Source organism: Octopus sinensis, linkage group LG20 (genome assembly GCF_006345805.1).
Source record: "Octopus sinensis linkage group LG20, ASM634580v1, whole genome shotgun sequence".
Taxonomy (NCBI): Eukaryota; Metazoa; Mollusca; class Cephalopoda; order Octopoda; family Octopodidae; genus Octopus; species Octopus sinensis.
This window is the reverse complement of record NC_043016.1, coordinates 20,170,376-20,193,265: the sequence shown is the minus strand read 5'-3', so window position 1 is coordinate 20,193,265 and position 22,890 is coordinate 20,170,376. Positions and strand designations below refer to the sequence as shown.

Here is a 22,890-nt window from a genome sequence, read left to right as displayed (position 1 = left end):
ACTAATATTTCTAACAAGAAATATTTATCGTCCATTGTTCTTCCCGTATACATAAATCTTTTGCTGCAGCTGACTCGAAGGTTTATTGCGTATGACGCTGTGAGTCTGCAGATTCTAGGTTCTCATCCGGGGTCCATATATGATTTTATTATTAAAATTTATGTGCTATAAACCGCTTATGTTGCCTACATGACGAATATTTCTACACAAAATATTTAAACATTTTCTATAATACCTAATAATATTTAATCGTAAAAATATAATAGGAGTTTTTAGACATCGACTGGCTATGAGGATCCACCCTTCAGTAAAATAGGAATCAAAGGGGCCCGTAGGCAAAAAAAATGGTTAACAACCACTGCTTTAGAGGTTAACACATGCTAAAAACGGTAGTCCAGTATATATCATACCGTCTTTAAACAGTTATAATAATATACCTTACCTCACCAAAAAATATGGGAAGTACTCATGAGGTTATGGAACCCACAGGCAGTGGTCGTTGGATTGTCTGATCATAGAGGTACTCTGATTAATAGGGCCTGACCGGGGGTTAAACGCCATGTGTATTTGTATAAATATATCTAAGTGTATATATATAGTATTTTGTATTTTTTTTGTAAATTAAATGAAAATATGTAATATCTGATAAGTGATAGAGTCAGATCTACAATAAATAAACTACATTTTTTTCCCCCCCTCCTTTTGTTTGTAAACTCCGGCGAACATGTTAGTGCACGCTTTTATTTTGCATGTGCGTGTGAAAGCTGTATGGCCACGCCGCCGCCACCGCCTGCTTCTCGTGTGTGTAAGCCATTCCTCTTTCCTCCCCTTGTTTGTGACGGTATATACCGTCACCACTACTCTGCGTGCTACCCCGTCACCTCTTCTACGTCTGCTGCAATTCCGCCGCCGCTTCCTCTCCCCCCTCCGTCTATGGCCATGTCCCCCACAACCACCATCACTATCATCACCACGGCATTAATTCTTTTCTTCCATTAACGATATACGCACTTCTTTCGTTCCGTCAGTTCTCACTTGGAGCTGTTGTTGTGGCATCAGAGCGGGCAACTATACATACATACATATACACACACTTATCTAGAGCTTATCTATTTTATTAAGCTGAATGTTCATTTTGCTAACTCTTTCCACTACGAAATTATTCCCTTCAAAGTTGCCCAAATGAAGGTAAGGCGTAAATATTTATTTACTTTTAAAATAGACAAATGTTACATTGTAAATTCCTCGAAACGAACAACATATGAAATATATATATATATATATAAATAAATAAATATTGGTGCCTTGTTGTACCATTTATCTACTTATATATATATATATATAAATAAAAGTTAGACTGGTTCCTGTTTATAAAAGCTATTTACCAAAAATTTTGGTTCTTTTTTTGAAGAATATAATTTTGCTGCTTTCCAAATTACTTCGTAACTCTTTCCAAAAAGAGAAACGGTGTTTGTATATTTATATTCTTTTTCTGTATTTCACTGTTTTATTTATATGACTAAATTCTTTTGCTATTTGTTTCTTTTAAATATTTTGTAATAGGTTCATGGAGCAAATAATATGCATTTCTGTATGTACACAAGTACCTACAATTTAGTAAATATTGGTAAATGTTTGTTTTGCTTGTAACATTCCACTAAAGCTGTGGGTGTTTTAATCCGACACATTGTCGGGTTCTTGCTAAATGTTTTTTTTAAATGTCTATATCGTTTGTTTCGCATATAAAAAATTTGACTTTTTTTATTTACCAAGCTTTCGTATATAATATGCGTTATGTATATAGTATTATTTCTTATGACCTAAAATTATAATCTAATTCGAAAAAGTTCTTTATAATTACTTTAATTGAGCGATAGGTAACTTGGAACAGTTTTCGAATTCCATTCAAGCCACTAACCAAATACGCCTATTTGTGTTGTGTAATCACACACACACACACACACACACTTATTTTCAAAATTGTATTTCTGTGAATGCTTTTTATGAGGTGAAGCCTTTTCCTTTAAAAAGAAAACGGATATTTGTTAACAAGAATAATACTTTCTTTAAAAAATAAATTGTTCATGATAATTTTTATGCCCATATGCCAACGCATACTTCTGCTAAATGTTAATATATATTATACTCCGAACCAATACATTATATATAGGTTCGAATTCTACCACGAACCTATATATATATATATATATATATATATATTATATATATATATATATATATATATATATCTCTCTCTCTCTCTCTCTCTATATATATATATATATATATATATATATATATATATATATATATATAAACCATTATACTTCACGATCTGCATGAATGGGACAGCTAAGTGAATAACAATTTTTCCTTTTATTGAATCAATTTAAAATGCAGAGAATTCCGACTATGGTAAACAAAACTGCTGAATATTTAAGATTCGGATTTATTTACGTTGTCTCCTGCCTGATGAATCAATTTGCGACCAAACTATACTGGTCGACTGACCATTTATAAATAAATAGTACAGCCTATATGAGGTTTCAATTTTGACACCAGGACAGTAATACACAGGAAAGATGGAATGTCACCGAGATGAAAATAAACACAGCGTTCTACAAGTTTACTAAACATATACTTGGTATGCGAGTGTGTATATAAATATATATATAATTGGTAATGCAGACGGAAAAAATAAAACTCAAAACGTTTTTTGTTTTTTTTGAATAATCGGTAGAAAGAACGAAACTTTCAGCCTTTGAGTAACGACCGACCCTTTGTTGAGTATTAATAAAAAAAAAAAATTGTAAGGTTTTGTTTTTTTCTCATTTGTTATTAATATACTAATTCACATAAACTTGCATACGAAACTAATTATTTTGGTTTCCACAAGTTGATACAAAATACGTACACCCAGATTCTTTGGTGGGCATTTGGACATGCAAGACGATACAACTTCGACATAGGCACCTTGTAATCTATTTTTCTTTCCTGTCTGACTCGCAAACTTTTATGAAGCACCAAAAACTCTTTAAATCAGTGTCGACACAACCCACTTAGTTGTCTGGTACATTCCTGTCACAAGATGAGGGTCGGATGCCAGTACAGCTACCACTCATTTTGCCAGCCATAACCCTACCCCATGCATAGCCACTTCCAAGAGCACCACGACCACTTCTTCTTCCACTCATTGCCTTCTGGACCGCTGCCGCTGGCACTAGGTTTTTCTTCGACAGCCTGTGCTTCCAGGTTATGCATAACCTGAGCTTCCAGGTTATGAAGCCTAATTCATGTTTTAATATCTGTTTCTTTATTACCCATAAGGGGCTAAACATAGAGAGGACAAACAAGGACAGGCAGATTAAGTCGATTACATCGACCCCAGTGCGTAACTGGTATTTAATTTATCGACCCCGAAAGGATGAAAGGCAAAGTCGACCTCGGCAGAATTTGAACTCAGAACATAACAGCAGATGAAATACGGCTACGCATTTCGCCCGGCATGCTAATGGTTCTGCCAGCTCACCACCTTACATGTTTTAATATCACTCACATATCAGCTCTCTCTGTATGTATGCATGTATATATATATATATGAGAGAATTGCACTCCGGTTTAAATGCTCAGAAGCACAGTTTGTCATGACAATACCCAGTGAACTGAACCAGGGCAGACCCAAGGGTGTGCTTGAGGGGCATGTGTGCCCTTTTCTCCTGGAACTGTATTTCTTTCTGACCTTGTGCCTTCCCTTCGAAAAATTCCTAGGATTGCATCTGTGAACTGAGAGCTTTGCCATAAAGGCTATCAATAGATATGTGTTATAGTAAGCAACATTGGGGTTTTTTTTTACAATTCTGTTAAGTTGTAGAATTTTATAAGCTTATAACTATGCAATGACTATAGGAAATAGTCTAATAATGGGGTGTGTAAGCCTTCAATGGAAAAGTTTTCCAATGCATGTGGGACATGTGGATTTGAATATCACGCATACAGGGAAACCCTTCTTCTGTCGAGGGGTTTATACACCCTTTTAATAGACTATTTTTAGTCATTGCACTGTGATCGCTTATAAGTTTATATATATATATATATATATATATATATGACAGGCAGTCAAGCAGTATATTACTGGTTATTGAACATAAATGAACTGAATGTTACCAACAATTTCATGTCAACTGTTACACTGAGGCAAAACTAGTGATTTGTAATTGTTCTATATGTCCACGATTGGTGGGGCAGAGAAACAAAGCAGTCTTAAAGAAATTGAGTGGTCATCAATATTGCCAGGTGCAGTAGTCAGTGCAAAACCATCTGGCATTCTGTCACATATTCCATAACCAATAGTATACTGGCCGACATATATATAACCAAAGAACATACACACACACATATATATATAAAACCAAAGAAAGCATATATGCTGGCTAGTAGAAATGTTTGGCACCATTAACAAAAACCTTTCAATTTTTAAAAAAGGCTCTTGGTAAAAGACAGTTCACTGTAGTCGTGTTTTCATTTACAGTACAGCTAATTTGGAGTGGGTGGGGGGTGGGTCACTGTCTTACCGAGCTGGTTGAGTTACAAGAAGTTTTATCTGAATTGATTTCATAAGTGGTTAATCGACTATCACTGCTATATAAAGTACTTTGTAAAACCATAATGTAATGGCTTGGAAAAATGTAGAATTTCACCAACTTTTCTTCATTTAATTGTCCATTGTGGCATGGGTTGACAGTTCGACCAGAGCTGGAAGGCTGCACCAGACTCCAGTCTCATTTGGCATGGTTTTCTATGGCTGGATGCCCTTCCTGGTGCCAACTGCTCTGAGAGTGTAATGGATGTTTTTACATACCACCAGTACAGGTACCATTTACGTGACACCACTATTTGTCCTGACTGCGATTTTACTTGATTTGAGTCTTCTCAAGCATAACAATGCCAAAGGTCTCGGTCATTACCTCCATGAGGCCCAACACTCGATAGATGCTCTTTACGTGCCACCTGCACATGTGCAAGTTATGTGACACCTACATCAGCCATGACTAGGATTTCACTTGACAAGTCTTCTCAAGCACAGCATATAACCAAAGGTCTTGGTCACTAGTCATTGCCTTTGTGAAGCTCAGTTTGAAGTGCTTCACCATTTTGTCCCATGTTTTCTTGGGTGTACCCCTACCATAGGTTCCCTCCACAGTTGCAGATTGGTACTTCTTGACACAGCTGTCCTTGTCCATACACATCACATGACCATACCAGCACAGTCGTCTCTCTTGCACACCACATCTGATGCCTCTTATGTCTAACTTTTCTCTCAAGATGCTTGCACTCTGTCGAACATGCACATTGGCATTGCACATCCAACAAAGCATACTGGCTTCATTTCTCAGAGCCTATGTATGTCCCTAGCTGTCACAGCCCATATTTCACTGCCATGTAACATAGCTGTTCGCACACAGGCATCATACAATCTACCTTTCACTCTGGGGAGAGAGGCTCTTTGTTGCCAGCAGAGGTAGTTCTTTTGTCCAACCTAATTTTCTCACAGCTATGCTCTCAGAGCGTCCATTTCTACTACTAACTTGATCACCTGTATAACAGAAGCTATCTACTATCTCTAGCTTGCCCCACTGGCAGTTGATGCAGTCTGTTTTCTGCACATTTTCAGCATTTATTGTACATGTGCATCTTCCACATACAACAGCTAGTTTCCCTGTTACTCTTCCTCTGATATTGCTGTAATTGGCTGCATCTTATGGAGTTTCTACCTACTCCTTTTCCACAGATCAAGCAGGGCCCTCTATCTGAAGGAATTTGTGATTTGTCTGCCTTCCTTCTTAAGACTTCAATTCTAGACCTTGCTTCCATACCTGGAACTTCTAGTTCTGGTAGTGACTTGACTATAAGAGCAAGGTCATCAGCATAGAGGAGCCTTCTTAAATTCCTCTGTTATTGCCTGGAGGACTATGACTAATAAAAAGGGGCTGAGCACCAATCCTTGGTGAACCCTGACTTGTACCCTGAATTCTTCACTGTACTCATTGCCAATCCTCACCTTACTGATAGCGTCCCTGTACACGACTTGTACAGCTCTCACCAACCACTTATCTATCCCTAGTTCCTGCATTGACTACCAGAAAAGGGATTGGGGGACCCTGTCAAAGGCTTTTCTCCATGTCAACAAAGGCCAACTACAGAGATTTATCTTTAGCTATGTATTTCTCTTGCAACTGCCTTACCAGAAATATAGCATCAGTGGTGCTTCTCCATGCATCTCATCTAGGCTAACTCTCTCCCTAGTTAGTTGGACTCTCATCACCTGATCCAACAACTTGATACTTCTGTAATTATTTCTTTCTATGGCATCACCTTTACCTTTGTAGCAGTTGACTATGGTATTGCTCCACCAGTCATTGGGTATGACTCTTTCATGAACCACCTGATTTATAATACAGGTGATTAGACCATAACCCACGCTGCCAGATGTTTTCAGTATCTCAGCAGTGATTCCTGATGGGCTGGGGCTTTCCCTGTCTTCATATCCTTAATTGTTTTATCTACCAAGGAATGTTGAGTCAGGTAGCTGGTCCCTCATTCTTAAGTACCAAGTGTACTATCAATGACAGTATAAACTGTAGATTTGGATAGCTGACATATACTTCCAGCTTGACTATCCTTTGTGTTTTTACTCACTACCTGTACCACCTCTACCATAAATATATCAAATTGTTTCTTTACCCACAAGGGGCTAAACAGAGAGGGGACAAACAAGAACAAACGGATTAAGTCGATTACATCGACCCCAGTGCATAACTGGTACTGAATCAACCCTGAAAGGATGAAAGGCAAAGTCGACCTCAGTGGAATTTGAACTCAGAACGTAACGGCAGACGAAATACAGCTATGCATTTCGCCTGGCATGCTAACGGTTCTGCCAGCTCGCCACTATAAATATATCAAATTATTATTCAAAGAAAATAATATGCACTTTTAAATTTATACATCCTCATTAATTACTGACAGTCGTATTGCACTGTCACCTCTCAACTGTATTTTAGATTGATTACTTATTTGACACGTGGCATTAAATTAAATTGTTAGATGGTTCGTTAATTGTTGATAGTTTGTTAAGCGGGTGGGTGGCATGATTCCTTGTTATTTCTAGCAAATCAAGTAACCATAAAGCCTCCAGACACAATACCCGGTGACAAGCTGAGCTGACATGGTCACCCAGTTTCAAGACACAAAAGAACACTAGTTAGATTGTTTGTTAGCCATAGAGATAGATTATAGTGTGTGAATGAACAATTTTAACCCTATCAGGTGGCCTTTTTTCATTCTTTTTGTGGTCAGGAAAGTTTGTGGTAGCAGCATTGTCTTAAAAGTGGGAACAGTGTTTGTGTTGTAACAATATAAGCTGTCTAGTAAGTGTTTACTGTAATGTGAATCTATTAACCCATAATACCTTTATTGATTTCCATTTGATGAAACTATCTCGATTGTAAGTGTGGCATTCACAGCCACCAAGAAAAATAAGTAAACATCTAAGTGTATCTTAGTTACCGATGGTTTGTGAAAACTCAAGTTAATGGGTTATAGATTTTAGAACAAAAACAAAAATTTAAATAATGTTCTTAATTCTGTATATTGTATAGTTCTAAACATTGTGGCTGTATGTGTTTGTTAGTAAACAATGGTAAAACTATATACAAATAAAGGTCTTTTCTTTTTATTGATGTCAATCACTTAAGACGTCTTTGTAACTGAGAAGAAAGATTTTTTTTTGTAATTGCTAATTGATTAGTTCAACAGTTGTGTACATGATCATCTGTTGACCACATCATTCAGTACTGTAATTATAACTCTTTGAGTAAGACACAAAAGTTTGTGGTTGTCGTCATCAATTACTAAAGACACCTCCTTAGTCATTTAATGATTATTTTCATTACCAAAGGTGTACTTTTAACATTCTTGATTGACTTTATCAAATATACTAGCAAACTTTGGAACGTAGCTTTCAAGAGTTTAGTCAATCAATTCACTCCTCTAATATAGGTCAGAGGCCACAATAGGAAATATTTGCTTTACACACACACACACACAGAAATATATTGTTTAGTGACTATCACCACTGCTTAAGTTTTAAGTATTGTGCTTATCAGCATTTTTATAGTTCAGATAATTTAACCCTTCCTGGATAAACAAATTTAAGTTTTAGTAATACACTGAATTAGATTCAGTGGGTTAAAATAGTTACACTTATAACTTATGGTTGACATCCTTTAGTTCTGAGCCCTAATCCTGTGAGGCTTAATTTTTACCTTTGTAATTTCATTGGCCAATAAAATAGATCATACATTGTTCTCAGTTCAGTCAATTTTATGTGTGTGCGCTAGTGACTAAATAATTCACTACTAATCTTATTGTGGTCGACTTTACTTTCCAACATTCTTATACAACAGTAATATTTTATATTTTGTTTTTGGATTTGGTTTGCAAGATTCTTTGAGTTCGTGTGTTGAAGTATATTCTGTTGTGTCTGGGGAGAGTCATTTCCTTTTTGTGCCTTATAATTTAACACACTCACCGGTAAAATTTCCACTTTTTCCCTGTATGTAAGCATATAGATATGAAAATAAACAGTTCGATATACAGACGGCTAGGTATACAGGCTTTAAGAACACACATATGGAGACACGGATCCACACATATAAAGATGCACATCCATACATACAAACATGGTACAAAGTTGCATAACACACACATGCACACACAAGGAGACAGAGATGCACACATATACAAACACATGCATAGAAAATACACAAACACGGACATGCAAGCACATAAATATGCAGGATACGTACATGCAGATGCACACACATACGTACATATATACATATGCATACACACATATATACAATACATACACATGCAAACATATACATACATGCATGTATAGTCACACACACACACACTGACCCACACAAATGTGCACAAACAAACAAAAGGTTGCAAGATGCAACGAAAATTTTAGGAAAATAAAAATAAGAAAAAAGTGGAAATTTTACTAGTGAGTGTGTTACATTATAAGGCACAAAAAGAAAATGACTCTCCCCAGACACAACGGTAATATTTTATGTTTGCACTGGTTGGAAGGTTTGACAAGATCCAACCTGTCTGAAGACTTTATCATGTTCCAGTAGCTGCTTTTCAAGGTCAGCAAAATAAAATACTGAGATTGATTTAATTGACCAATCCATCTTTCACTGTTCTAACCTTCTGTTTATTAGTTATTTTGACCAATACATCTGTTATTTAGACAGGGTATAATTCGGCTGTTTTTTCCCAGCAGGCTTGATGACTACTGAGAGAGAGCATCTTGTTGCTCATATATTTCATTTATAGTTGTGAGAGAAATGTTGTTTTTCTTAAACCTTGACTGATGTGAAATGGTAACTGGGAACTAAAACATGGACTCAAATACGATATACTGCCTGTAGAATGATGGCAGCCACTGCTGTAAAGACATGGAAATCTTTTACTAGTTTGACTTTGTTTCAGTGACAGCATTGCTGAGTAGTTTGAGTTGTGGTTCATGTCCCAACCAAGTAGCTTCATGTTTGATTCCATTGCTTATCAGATGGGACAAGTGCTTTCTGCCATAGTCTTGAGTTAATCAAGGACCTATGTAAATCTTGGTTAATGGAAAGTGTGGGAGCCTGTCTACAGGCAAAAGTAGCATATATTAGAACTCGTTCTTCCCCAATGGTTTTCCTTCTTAGCTAGAAAGCTATCATCCGTGACAATCCAACTATAAAACATTCAGAAAAACCATCCAATTCCTGCTGGCATAGAAAAAGGAATATCAAACAATGAAAGTATATTCTAAATGAATTTTCTTCCTAGTGTCGAGGTATCGAGGTTTCTTTGTTGGCGCATATCCTTTTGCTTATAAAGGATTATGAAGAGAGTATTTGATGGTAGAGAAAGGAACTAGATAGCTTTTTACACTTCAAACTAACACACTTGATTCTGCTTACAACTACTGCCACTATTCTTGCATATCATACTTTTTGTACTGAGCATTTGACTTAATCTGCCTCCTCATATATATATATATATATGTGTGTATTTTCATCCTTTCAATCATTCAAACTGAACATTTTCTTTTCCCCAATGGCCCTGCCAACTACATTGTTCCATCATGTCACCTTAGGTCAAGAGGGGACTTTGCACCAGCCACAGATCTGGCTTGTAGTCCTCAACAGATTGTCCTGCAGAAACCTCCAGTTGTCCTACACATTGTGATGCTATATCCTCTTTTTTGTCAAAAGCTTCAAGTAATACATCTGTCCAGTCAGTGTGTAACAAAAATATTTTCTGTTAAATATAATGTATGTATGGTTATTTCAAATGGAAATTTGTAACTTTTTTTTTCCTCTTTATTCTCTTAAGAGGACTTCTGTGTGGTCACACAGGTTTTGTAGAAATACCACACACCAGTGTTATCTATGGAATACTAGCATTAATACCTATTTCTTTATTACCCACAAGGGGACAAACAAAGACAGACATAGGTATTAAGTCGATTACATCGACCCCAGTGTGTAACAGGTACTTAATTTATCAACCCCGAAAGGATGAAAGGCAAAGTCGACCTCGGCAGAATTTGAACTCAGAACGTAAAGGCAGACGAAATACGCTAAGCATTTTGCCCGGCGTGCTAACGATTCTGCCAGCTCACCGCCTTAATAGCAGTAATACCTGTCATTGATCGGGTAATTACTTTTACTCTTTCTCGGGGGGCCACATTCAAATTATATAGATTTCCTCCTCTTGTATGTGTGTATTTTATAAGACAAAAACAATAATTGAAGCAGGAAAAGATCAGTTTCATACATGAATTTGTTTATTATATGACAATGAGTTGTATGTGTTATTTAATATACCAATACAGTAATGGCAATTATATAATACACGAGGCTTTGGTCGGCACGGAGCTGTAATGAAAGAATTGCCCAACATGTCATACAGTGGGACTGAACCCAAGACGACATGGTTGGAAAGCAAGCTTCTCAACCTCACTGCCACACCTATAAAGGAGATACATTTTGAATAATATACTCCTTGGTACAATATTCTTATTCTTAACAGTGAGATGACCTTTTGATTTTAATTTTTATTTGAGCAACACAACTAACAATGCTACACCATACAGGGTGTTCCAGAATTAACTGTTTCAATGAAATTGAGCAAATTTTAAAACTGACAGAATTTTGTTTATTACCAAAACAGATTTATAAATCTTACATCAAACTGTTATTGAAAATTTTCAACATGTCTGTATCCCTGCATACTTGAAATCTCTCCTTAGCATTGTGAAACATATTTTGAAGCATTTCAGGAGTTAGCTCCTGGACTGCTAACTGAATGTGTTCTTTATGCTCAGCTGAATGATTGTTCCATCTTTGGGATGGAGGGTAAAGAAAATGATTGCTGCCAAATTGAAAAAAAGCTGTCGTGGACAAATAAGGTGTCCAACAGGAATGAAAATAGAATTTTTTAAATTCAAATTTATACACTTTTAACACACACAAAACATGATAAACATACATAAAGGTGAGTTTTAAAACAATGCATCTGAATTCACTCAAATCCTCATTAATTCTGTATTTACTCATCCGACAAAACGAGGGAGGGAACACAGGAAGTGGGGAGGGGGCTAATTGCAGGTGGCAAGCGTAGCTTCCAGAAGTGGTCAATCAATCAAACTCAAATAGCTGTGAGTCACAACAGCAAATTTTTTTGTATGAACATTTTGCATTATATAGTTCTGACATGGATGACATAGAAAGCTGACATGCTGCATTGCACAGGATTGGTTAACGTGAAACATCAACAGGGTACTTTTGGAGAATGGATGAATGGGTTTGTTGTGCTTTTACCCAACCACACCACACATGCACATGGCTTGGTGGTGTGCGGATGGTAACATTAAGCATCAACAGGGTACTGACAAAAATTTTAATGTTCTCATTTCTTCAGCCAAATTGGATGGAAAGGTTTTCATGAAATATTATATGCTGCTTATAATACATAAGTAGTGTCAATATTTTATTATCAGAAAATGGTCTAAAACAAAGATAAAACCCAGTGCAGTATACTCAAATCTGATTAATCTGCATTTGGGTGGGTGGGGGGCATACATAGGTGGCATTTGAATCTTTTTTAGTCCACAGCAATTCAAGGAGCCTGATTAATGTTTGTTGCAAATTTGGAAGAAGCAACTGGATACTCTAGTTGTAGGCCTTAATGCTGCGAAAATGCTTAAAAAAAATGCAGTTTATCTGCCCCATGTTTTATGGACCCCATGTAATGCATGTGTAAAATTTCATTAAAATCAGTTGGGTGGATCTCAAGTTTTGACATGACACACACACCTGTTTTATATAGATATCCTCCATCAATTGTGACGGTGCACATTTAAAATAATAAAACCGTTGTATACAGTGCTCAGGTAAAATATAACTCATCAAAGAAGGTAGCCAATAGTGCATGTATAGTACATAAAATAAAATAATGCACTGACAAAGTGAACAGTGAATGTATCATCAAAAAAAAAAGTATTAAGGTGTTTTATCACTTGGATTGTCTTTGTGGCTGAGTATTCCACACATGCTACTTCTAAAATTGAATCAATACAGAAACTGTAGTTGATCCTTTTGAATTACAGATTCAATCCCTCTGATGAGCTTAAATGCTCTCTCTCTGTCTCTCTTTTTCTCTCTTTCTCTTTCTATCTCTCTCTCTGTCTCTCTCTCTTTCTGTCACTGTCTCTCTCTCTCTGTCTGTCTGTCTCTCTCTCTGTCTGTCTCTCTCTCTGTCTGTCTGTCTGTCTGTCTCTCTCTCTCTCTGCCTGTCTCTCTCTCTCTCTCTCTCTGCTTCTGCTTACACAATTTCTTTCACAAGGTTTCATTCAATGTCATTGTATGGGGGAAAAAAAAACTTGTTCAAAAAGCAAAGTAGTGGTATTGAACCCAAGATCTCAGGACTGTAAAATGAACTTAACCGCTCAAGGGTGAAGGAAGAATGAGTATGTACTTCCTTCCTATCCCTTTACTGTGCGGTTGTTGGGGCATTGGTTGATGATGTCACCAATGCAAGATGTTATCCACAATCATATTCCTCTTCCTGAGACATGTCTTGGACTTGAACACCTGAGAGTTGTCCTAAGCGGGTTCCTCTGTCCTAGCCAATGACTCCTTGAGAAGACTTACCCAGAATCTTGCTTATTGATGTGTTAACACCATCTCCTCACCAGCTGAAGTGGGGTACCAGGGTGTTGCACTCTGAGCCATCGAGTGAGAGATTAAGAGTTGAGTGAGAACTGGTGATGCCAGTCCACCTGACCATCCCTGGCAAGGTGCACATGCCAGACATCAAACGTACTATCTCTATATAGAGCCACAATGAATTCTTATAAATATATAAAAATTGTTGCAGATACATTAATGTAGTTAGCAATACACTTTGAAAAGATGGGGTAGTCATGGCTGGAATGCCTTTTAATCATATCGTTTCAAGCACTGCTGACCTAGAACTAAATAATTCCTTCATCCTTGATGGTACCGAACTGTCCCATTCGTCCATCCACCTCTCTGTTCAGTCTTTTATCTACCACTCACCTCTTGTCTCTGGCTGACACCAGATTAAAAAAGAATGAAAAATTTCTGATTAACTGATACTCAGTTAAGCATAGTAGGTCATCAGCAGATTGGCAGCTGTGCTAGAGTTGAATTAAATGCGTAAATAAAATAGATAAGATAAAACGTAAAATTTTAGAAATAAGATAACCAACACTTTACTATCTTCAAGTGATTAGTGTCCAATTTCCATCATAACCTTTCTCTCTCTCTGTTAACTACACCCTCTCAAGTTTTATTAAACAGCCTTGCTGAAATAGGTACTTAACATATCAAATGAATCGCACATCTATAATTGCTTCATTATATATTTCAGACATTTATCTTTCACTTTTGTCAGTGATTGTACTGCAGCCATGCTAGGTGCAATATTGAAGGGTTTAATCAGAGAAATTGACCCCCAGTACTTGATTTTTTTTTTTTTAAGGTCTGGTACGGGTTCCTTTTGCAAAACTAAGTTATGGGAATGTAAACAAACCAACACTGGTTGTCAGGTAGGACATCTACACACACACACACACACAATGGGCTTCATTCAGTTTCTGCCTACCAGATCTGTTCACTACTATATATGGAGCATCATTGAGAAAATTATCAATGGTCACCCCCATAGTACCAAAGATTTTTGAAAGCTGCCATACTTTGAGTCATATCCAATATGAACAAGGATGACTTAATCTGAACTTGCAAATGATTTCGACACCGCGTAGAGACAGTTATTGATGTTTATGGTGGTTTTATTGAATGAAATTATTAAATTGATAATTTGGTTTTACGTTTATTTTTATTAAAAAATTTTTTTTTATTATACAAGTTTTTTTTTTAACCATAAATCTATCCTCAAATATTGTCTGCACCTTTGTATGTTTGTATATGTGTGCATATATGTGCATGTGTGTGTCATTTAATGCCCATGTTCCATGCTAGCATGGGTGGGGTGGTACAAGTCAGCCTGGCCCAAGCCTGCACCAGACTTCTGTGACTGTTTTGGCAGGATTTTTACAGCTGCATGCCCTTCCTAACACCAACCACTCGGCGGAGTGTATATGTGTGTGTGTATATATTTAAGTCATATTCTGAATTCTTCAATCATACCTTAATTTGATCAAGGCTAACCTACAAGCTAAGCAATTAGTTTCAAGACAAGCTAAAGTGATAGCCTTCTGTACTGGAAATAGCAACCAGATTCCCCATAAATGACACCCTTTTATAAACATGAGCAAGGACCACTTAATCTGAACTTGTAAATGATTTTGACCCAGTGTAGAACAGATTTATTTCTGTTGTCTTCAGTACACTGTATACTTAAAATAAGTTGAGATACACATTATTTACGTTTGACGGAAATTTGTCCTCATCCTGTTTAACGTTTCCTATCCTTCCTTAATACCAGTTCCCATATGCTACTCATATCTGCACTCAGTCTGCTTAGGAGGTTATTATGTCCTAGCATTTGTGCTGCCTCTTTTAGTTTTTGTATATTCCAATTGTGTTCTGTCTCTTATTTTAACTTCATCCCACAGAGGGATGTGGTCTCCATTTTTTCCGTACATGATCAGCTATTCCCAATTTATCAATATCTCCTTTTAACTTCATCCCCCTGTGGGATAAAGTTAAAATAATAGAGGACACCACTGGAAAATATGGTAACTAAAAGAGCCAGTAAATATGCTAGAAGACAGCAACCTCTTAAGCAGGCCCAGTGCAGATAGGAGTAGCATATGGGAACTGGTATTAAAGAAAGATAGGAAAATATTAGATTTATAAGCCCTAAAATTCACTCCATAATTGCCCACAGGCATATGGTGTAGTGGTTGAGCACAAGCTACTAACCTCAAGATTCCAAGTTTGATTCCAGGCAGTGACTTGAATAAGTTGAGATGGTCATACATAGTTGGAATGCTTTTGAGCTTCAAACTTTAGTTGGCTGCAAATTTGAACAATTAGTATTAAAAGCAGATTCTATTCTTTTATCCTTTTGTCATTTGACTGCAGCCATGCTGGAGCACTGCCTTTAGTCGAGCAAACTGACCCCAGGATTTATTCCTTGTAAGCCTAGTACTTATTCTAGTGGTCTGTTTTGCCGAACAGCTAAGTTACAGGGACGTAAACACACATATATACACGATGGGTTTCTTTCAATTTCCGCCTGCCAAATCCACTCACAAGGCTTTGGTCAGCTCAAGGCTATAGTAAAAGCCACTTGCCCAAGGTGCCATGTAGTGGGACTGAACCTGGAGCCATGTGGCTGGTAAGCAAGCTACTTGTCACACAGCCACTCCTGCGCCTGTGTAATTTAATTCCAGAGGATTATCCCTTTTGTTATCATATTTCTGTTGAGATGCTGTGTTTCTTTCAGTTACTTTAAATATAACAAAGAATTTAGTAAAATAACTTAGTCATCATTAAGCTAGTGTTAGGAACATAAATTGTGACTAAGGTTTGGTGGAGGATTTTAATTCAAAACTTATGAAAACAAGACATTTATACTCAGAGCCAGAACCGGTTTCAGTCGGATTGGTAATGAAAGGGTTAAAGACAAAAGCAACATTGATAGGATTTCACGACAAAAGTATGAAGTGAAATATAAAGCATTGTAAAATGAAGGAATGGTATACTGAATGCTACAGGCAAAATCCTAGCAGCAGATATTTGAATCTTATGAGAAGGGGGAGATAATTTCTAGGAATCGATAAATTTTTCAAGTTAATTTACATGATTAGGGGAAGGATAGTGTGTTTGCAGAAAAGGGGACGAATTTGATCTCTCTGACCTTGTCAACATTGTGCAGATTTTATGTAGATTTTTTTTTATAACTTTCTTTATTTCTTATTTAGTATATTTAAATATGCTATTTTTTAAATTTAGGTCAAGATGGAAGGGTTCCATAAACTCCATGATGACTTGGAGAAGGTTATCGAGAAGGAAGATTCCAACAGTTCAGTCACTACGGATTCTGATGAAACCAAACAAGAATTCCGCACAATCCGTGAACGGGTCATCCACTTGATTAACACCAATATATTCCAAATTGGAATTATCTGCCTTGTCTTTCTTGATTGTCTACTGGTAATTTCTGAACTTCTGCTAGACCTTCAAATACTTCAGGTACATGATTATGACAAAATGGCTGTTGCTTTCATCTTGCGCTATGCTAGCTTAGCTATTTTGGGCATATTCTTGCTGGAAATTGCTCTTCGGTTATATGCATTGAGACTTGACTTCTTCAGGCATAAGATGGAAATGTTTGATGCAGTTGTCGTTATAGCTTCGTTTGTATTGGATATTGTATTCAGACAGCATGACGGACCTGAGAATGGTGTGGGTCTTTTAATTGTGCTTAGATTATGGAGAATGACAAGAATCCTGAATGGTAAGTTTTATTTTACATTTGTTAAAAAAAAAAACCTTAATACATCACCATCATCCAGTGTTTTAAATCTGGGGTTTGTCCCCATTAACAAGGGTGGCCAGATCTACCTCAGTGCCATAGCAACTGCCCTCACATCACCTCGCCCAGTTGTTGGCATCCTTTTTCAAACCAGCCCTCCCAATCTCCTCCTCCACCTGTCCCCCCCCCATCTTTTCCTCAGTCTATCTCACTTTCGCAATCAAATGCAATCACTTTCCTCAGAACATGCTCTTCATCCCTCCTCAACACATGTCCATACCACCTCACTCCATTTGCTCTTGCCAACCATTCCATCAATTCTTCCAACCCTAATAGCACCAAATAAGAATGTAAATTCATGCCGGAAAATAAAGAAAATTTAATGATTTATAAAAACACATTCTACCATATGTAGATGACCTCAAGAATTTCAAAGGTTTCAGTTGCATTTGAGATGTTAGAGAATTAAATTTGGTCAGACAGGAATTTAAAACTTTGGCATGCTATGTATCTGTAATGATTCTTGCTATACTTGTATGCAGATAAGTCATTTTATCAACAAATGAAGACAGATTTCACCAGAAGGGTTTAAGATGTATGTTATACATCAGTACACTGAAATATTGAAAAAGGCAGGTTGTCTCGGTATACCATATATGCTGAGTTAGTCTTGTCATCTGTCTTATTGAGTAGAAGGAAGAGATTGATATAGGGGAATTCATCCAAAAGTCAATGAAAACACAGTACCAAAACTGTTGAAAGAAATTCATGCATATGGTAACATTTTGTGAGGCCATATTTCATGAATGATGGTAATCTTGTAAAAAAAATTAAAAGAATAAAACAAGGAAAGCCTACAGGAGACAGCTGTTGCTGTCAAATAATGGGGAAAAAAAAACTGCCACATGAGCCAGATTTAAGGATCTTGGCTTTTGGTTATGTTTCTCAATTACAAGAGATTGTGTGATTTTGGTACACAAAGATTGTGTGATTTTAGTACACAAGGAGGTTTCTAAAGTGATTAGTGAGAATTAGTTTGCAGAAAGCATCATCAGCGCAAACCAAGAAATATTTTGGAACATACAACATTAAGTCTTTGAACATCTGCACTGATTAAAAGTGAATGGTGGTCTCCGAGGTAAAATAGTCTACAATTTTGAGATTATAGTGATTGAAACATAATGCCAGAAAACTGCTGTATGTTGAAGCTCTGCATGATAGAGAGTCCAGAAATATTCCTGGGAAACCAACATGGGATGCTGGGATACATATACAGTTCCAATGATATCAGAGGTGGAGGACTTGTCTTTTATCTTTTAAAGTTATGCTAATCTACTGCTTGAGCTGAAAATTCATTTTTAGATTACTGCATAACGGTGAAGCTTCTGTTGATGTAAATATTGACCAAATTGTGTGCTTTGTCACCAAAAAAATGAAGTAAATCAGATAGGTAGTCGTCTGAGGGCCCATGGAAAATGTTATCAAACTGGTTACAGGTATATGCCCATAATGAGAAAGTCAAATCTAATTAACAACTGCAGATATATAAACTTAGAGTTCTGTTTAAAATACAAGGTTTTTTTTTTTGGTTTTTTTTTTAAACCTTGATTTGTTTTGATATTTTAAGTATGAAATTTATCTTTTCATTGTGTGGAGATGAATTATTTCTTGAACTACTTGAGTAGGGGTGCTTTCAAACCTTCAAAGCAAAAAACGATTTAATTTCTTAATTATAGTGATAATACCAACAAAGAAGCAACATTCTGTTTCTCTTTCTCAAACATGGTTGCTTCTCAGTATGTATGTGTATGATGGCCATAGAATGGTGACAGATTAGTCTCTCTCTCTCTTTCGGAGAGGCACAAGCACCTACACACACATACACGGCAGTAACTTCTGCCTGCCAAATTGAATCACAAAGCTTCGGTCGGCTCGGGGCTATAGCAGAAGACACCTGCCCAAAGTGCCACACAGTGGGACTGAACCCGAAACCATATAGCTAGGAAGCAAGCTCCTTAACCACACAGCCATGCCTGCGCCTGTTGTATCATATGCATATCTAGTTCTATGCTGACATGTGTTGCACACTTTGACTGGATTCAGCAGATTGAAGTAACTGCATCATGTTCCAATAGCAGTATTTGACATGGTTTCTACAGCTGGGTACCCTTCCTAATCATCATCATCATCGTTTAACATCCGTTCTCCATGCTAGCATGAGTTGGACAGTTCGACCGGGGATCTGGGAAGCCAGAAGGCTGCACCAGGCTCCGGTCTTATCTGGCAATGTTTCTACAGCTGGATGCCCTTCCTAACGCCAACCACTCCGTGAGTGTAGTGGGTGCTTTTTACGTGCCACCTGCACTGGAGCCAGGCAAGGCTGGCATCGGCCACGGTCGGATTGGTGCATTTTACGTATCACCTACACGGAAGCCAGTTGAGGCGGCACTGGCTGTCAACCACAAACTCAAAATTAAAAACAGTTTTGTTCCTTATTAAATACATAAGTCTGCTGATTGAGCAAGACTTTATTTACCATATTTGAATGGTTTACTAGATAGCAAAAGGCATCTGCCCAGCTGCAGACACAATTGTTTTGATACTTGTGCTACACCACCATGCTAGCTTGAGGAGAGGAAATAAACAGGTGTAAGACATTGAAAAAAAATTCAGGTACAAGAGTCTGAAGATTGCATTGTTTTTTTTTTTTTATATATATATACTGAGTTCTTCTGTCTGTCTGTCTCTTTCTCTCTCTCTCACCCATCTCTCTTTCTCCCCCTCTCTCTCTTTCTCCCCTCTCTCTCTTTCTCTTTCTCCCTCTCTCTCCCTCCCTCTCTCTCCCTCCCTCTCTCTCTTTCCCTCTCTCTCCCTCTCCATCCCTCTCTTTCTCTCTCTCTCTATCTCTCTTTCTCTCTCTCTGTCTGTCTGTCTCTCTTTGTCTGTCTGTCTCTCTCTTTCTCTCTCTCTCTCTTTCTCTCTCTCTCTCTCTCTTTCTCTCTCTCTCTTTCTCTCTCTCTTTCTCTCTCTTTCTCTTTCTCTCTCTTTCTCTCTCTTTCTCTTTCTCTCTCTTTCTCTCTCTCTCTCTCTCTCTCCCTCCCTCCTTCATCTTTTTCAAATTCCTTTTGTTTAGGTATTATTATGTCTGTGAAGAAACAAGCAGACAAGAAGCTGCAGCGAGAACGCCGTCTGCGTGAAGCCTGTGAACAGGAACTGTCCAAGTTCCGTGAATATTGCTCTGCTCAAGAAGGAGAAATAGAACTCTTGCAAGGACTCCTGCGAAAACACGGGATTACTGATGCCGACAAACACGAACAGCCACCCTCAGTTAGTACCATCGCTGTCATTGCAGAAGTTAACCCAGTGGAACACCAGATTCTTAACAGCAACAACAATGGAAGTAATATTTCCCAAAATTTGTCTAGTAATACAACTATAACAACAACAGCAGCAACAACAACATCAGCAACAGTTGCAACAACTATAACAACAACAACAACAGCAGCGACGACGACGACAACAACAGCAACAACAGCACCAAACATATTAATTAGCAGTATTTCTTCCACAGATAACGGCAGATCACCGTCAAGGACTTCAGTTTCAACATGTATACTAACACCAGCCATGACTACACCGCCTACTCCACCACACCCAATACAAACAACCACAACCCTTGATAAAACTGCCACAGCTAATTTCAGTCAAACTAAGTGATGCTGATGACAGCGGTGAATTCTTATTCCCTTAACGTGATAAACCTTAACCCCCACCACCACCACCACCACCCATCCACTTCCCACCAACGAGATTTTCCTTTGTACAGAAACCAAACAAAAAAAAACAAAAACTTTACTAATCAAAAATGTATGAAAATTTTTTGTAATGTAGATGAGCCAATGTTTTCTCTACATTATTATTTTTATGAAATCTGTATGTCCTCTGTTTCCAAATTTTGTGACTTTTTTTTTCCCTACTGTTTCACCCTTCCAACAGTTTGCTTTCATTCTTGAGCAATTGTACGCACATGTGCGTGCACACACACATCCTTTATTCAGTAACTTTCTCTTTCTCATGCTATCCTTTCCTTGCTTTCCATCTATCACACACACATACATACATGTGTGGATGTATACATGTACATAATTGACTGTCCATTCTCTAAGCACATAAACATAAAATCCCCAATTAATTTTAAATTATCTCCCATTTTCTTTGAGTTACTAAAAATTGCCACTAGGCTCTTTCTTGCTCCAATTAAGGAACGGCATCCAGTACACACACACACACACACACACACACACACACACATTCTTTTTCAAGTGTCCTTATTACTTTTAATAGCATCTATCATTTCAGCCTAACTATATTATGGCTGTTTACACACTACATAAATGCACATGTGTATTCATCATATACAAATTGTCCAAGTGTTCAAATTCCATAAGCCCAATAACATTTAAATCCTTGTTTCTTAAGTGATGTTTGTGTGTGTTTTGTGAGAGTATGTAACACAAGTGTTGAACATTTCAATGCCACCAGCACCACTACCTTCTGTACTTTGTCGCTGCTACTTTTATCAACTTTGTGAAGGATCAAGCAAAGTTAATTGGATATAGAGGAGAGAAAACCAAATATGCACTGATTCTGACATCCTTTGCCATATGCTCAGATGGGTTTCCATTTAATTTTGGTCTACCACTGGAAGATTTCGGTCAACCCAAGTCTGTAGTAGAAATACCAATGTGCCAATATGATTGTAAAAAAAAAAAAAAAAATCATCTTTACCATACAACCATACTTTTTTTTTATGAAACAATACTTAGGTATTGTATTTGAAACTATTTTCAACTCAGTTTTGCTGGTAGAATTGTGATTTTCTTAACAGACAGTCTGTTAAACTAGGTTGATACTCATAAATTTCTCTGTGAATATATAACTTATGGTGTGCAATATTGGACACGTTATGCACCGTCCTTTGTGAACTGAGATTTAGGCATCCAATCATTTATTTTGCCTGCATTTATGTTTCTAGTCAGTCTTTATCCCATACATGCTTATACTTTCCAATGTCCCCCACCCCCGCCCTTGACAAAGGAGAAAGGTCTGCAAAACTGAGAAGTGAGGAAGGGAAGAAACCATGACTCAAAGGTTTCCTATCCTAGCTGTATGTTTCGATACCAAATTATATTGAGGTTGGGGTTGTATTATGAATCTTTGCTGATATAGGGACTCTGCTAAAAGTACTCGAGGACCAAGTGAGTGCTGGTAGATTGTAGATTTTTGTTTTGTCTTTTGTTTTGTCTTTATGAACTAACCATTGCTTCATAACCATTGTTTGATTATATTTGCATTTCTTTTTGCTTTCAATGGGGTCTCATTATTTAACCAATCAGTTGGACAGGTAATAAATTTGTACAGCTACATGTTTATTTAAAAAAAAAAATGGTTAATACTGCTTAGATAGATAGATGTGATGGAGTCAACATTTGAAGAATAAGACTTGGATTCTGTGCTCTAAGACTCTCTGCTTTGACTGACTGACGAACAGTTTCATCCGTATCTTGATCATCATTCAGTCCATTATATATTTCATTTGAGAGCATACATCAGATCTCCAAAACGGCTGTCTTCTATCATTTAATATCAACAATCAAAAAGAAAAAAAAAGGTCAGTTCAGTTTTTTTATTATTTTCAAAAGAATACCTCAAGAATGATTCAGATCTCTCTTCTACTTTCTTATTATTTTCTTTATATTATTTGACTGCATTTTCTTCATCTACTCTCCTTGC

General features: G+C 37.2%; 1 protein-coding gene across 1 annotated transcript; it reads left to right on the top strand.

The window, feature by feature from the left end:
• Positions 1 to 949: 949 nt before the first annotated feature.
• LOC115222647 (voltage-gated hydrogen channel 1-like) lies at positions 950 to 21,664 on the top strand. The gene is made up of 3 exons (XM_029792966.2): positions 950 to 1,188; positions 16,575 to 17,079; positions 20,231 to 21,664. The coding sequence occupies exons 1-3, from the start codon at positions 1,183 to 1,185 to the stop codon at positions 20,812 to 20,814; spliced, it is 1,095 nt and encodes a 364-aa protein (XP_029648826.1). The 5' UTR covers positions 950 to 1,182; the 3' UTR covers positions 20,815 to 21,664.
• Positions 21,665 to 22,890: the final 1,226 nt, after the last annotated feature.

What these genes read in the sequence shown, in the direction of transcription:
- LOC115222647 (XM_029792966.2), top strand. An exon ending in AATGACAAGAATCCTGAATG is followed by an intron (nt 17,080 to 20,230) that starts GTAAGTTTTATT and finishes CCTTTTGTTTAG; the next exon opens with GTATTATTATGTCTGTGAAG.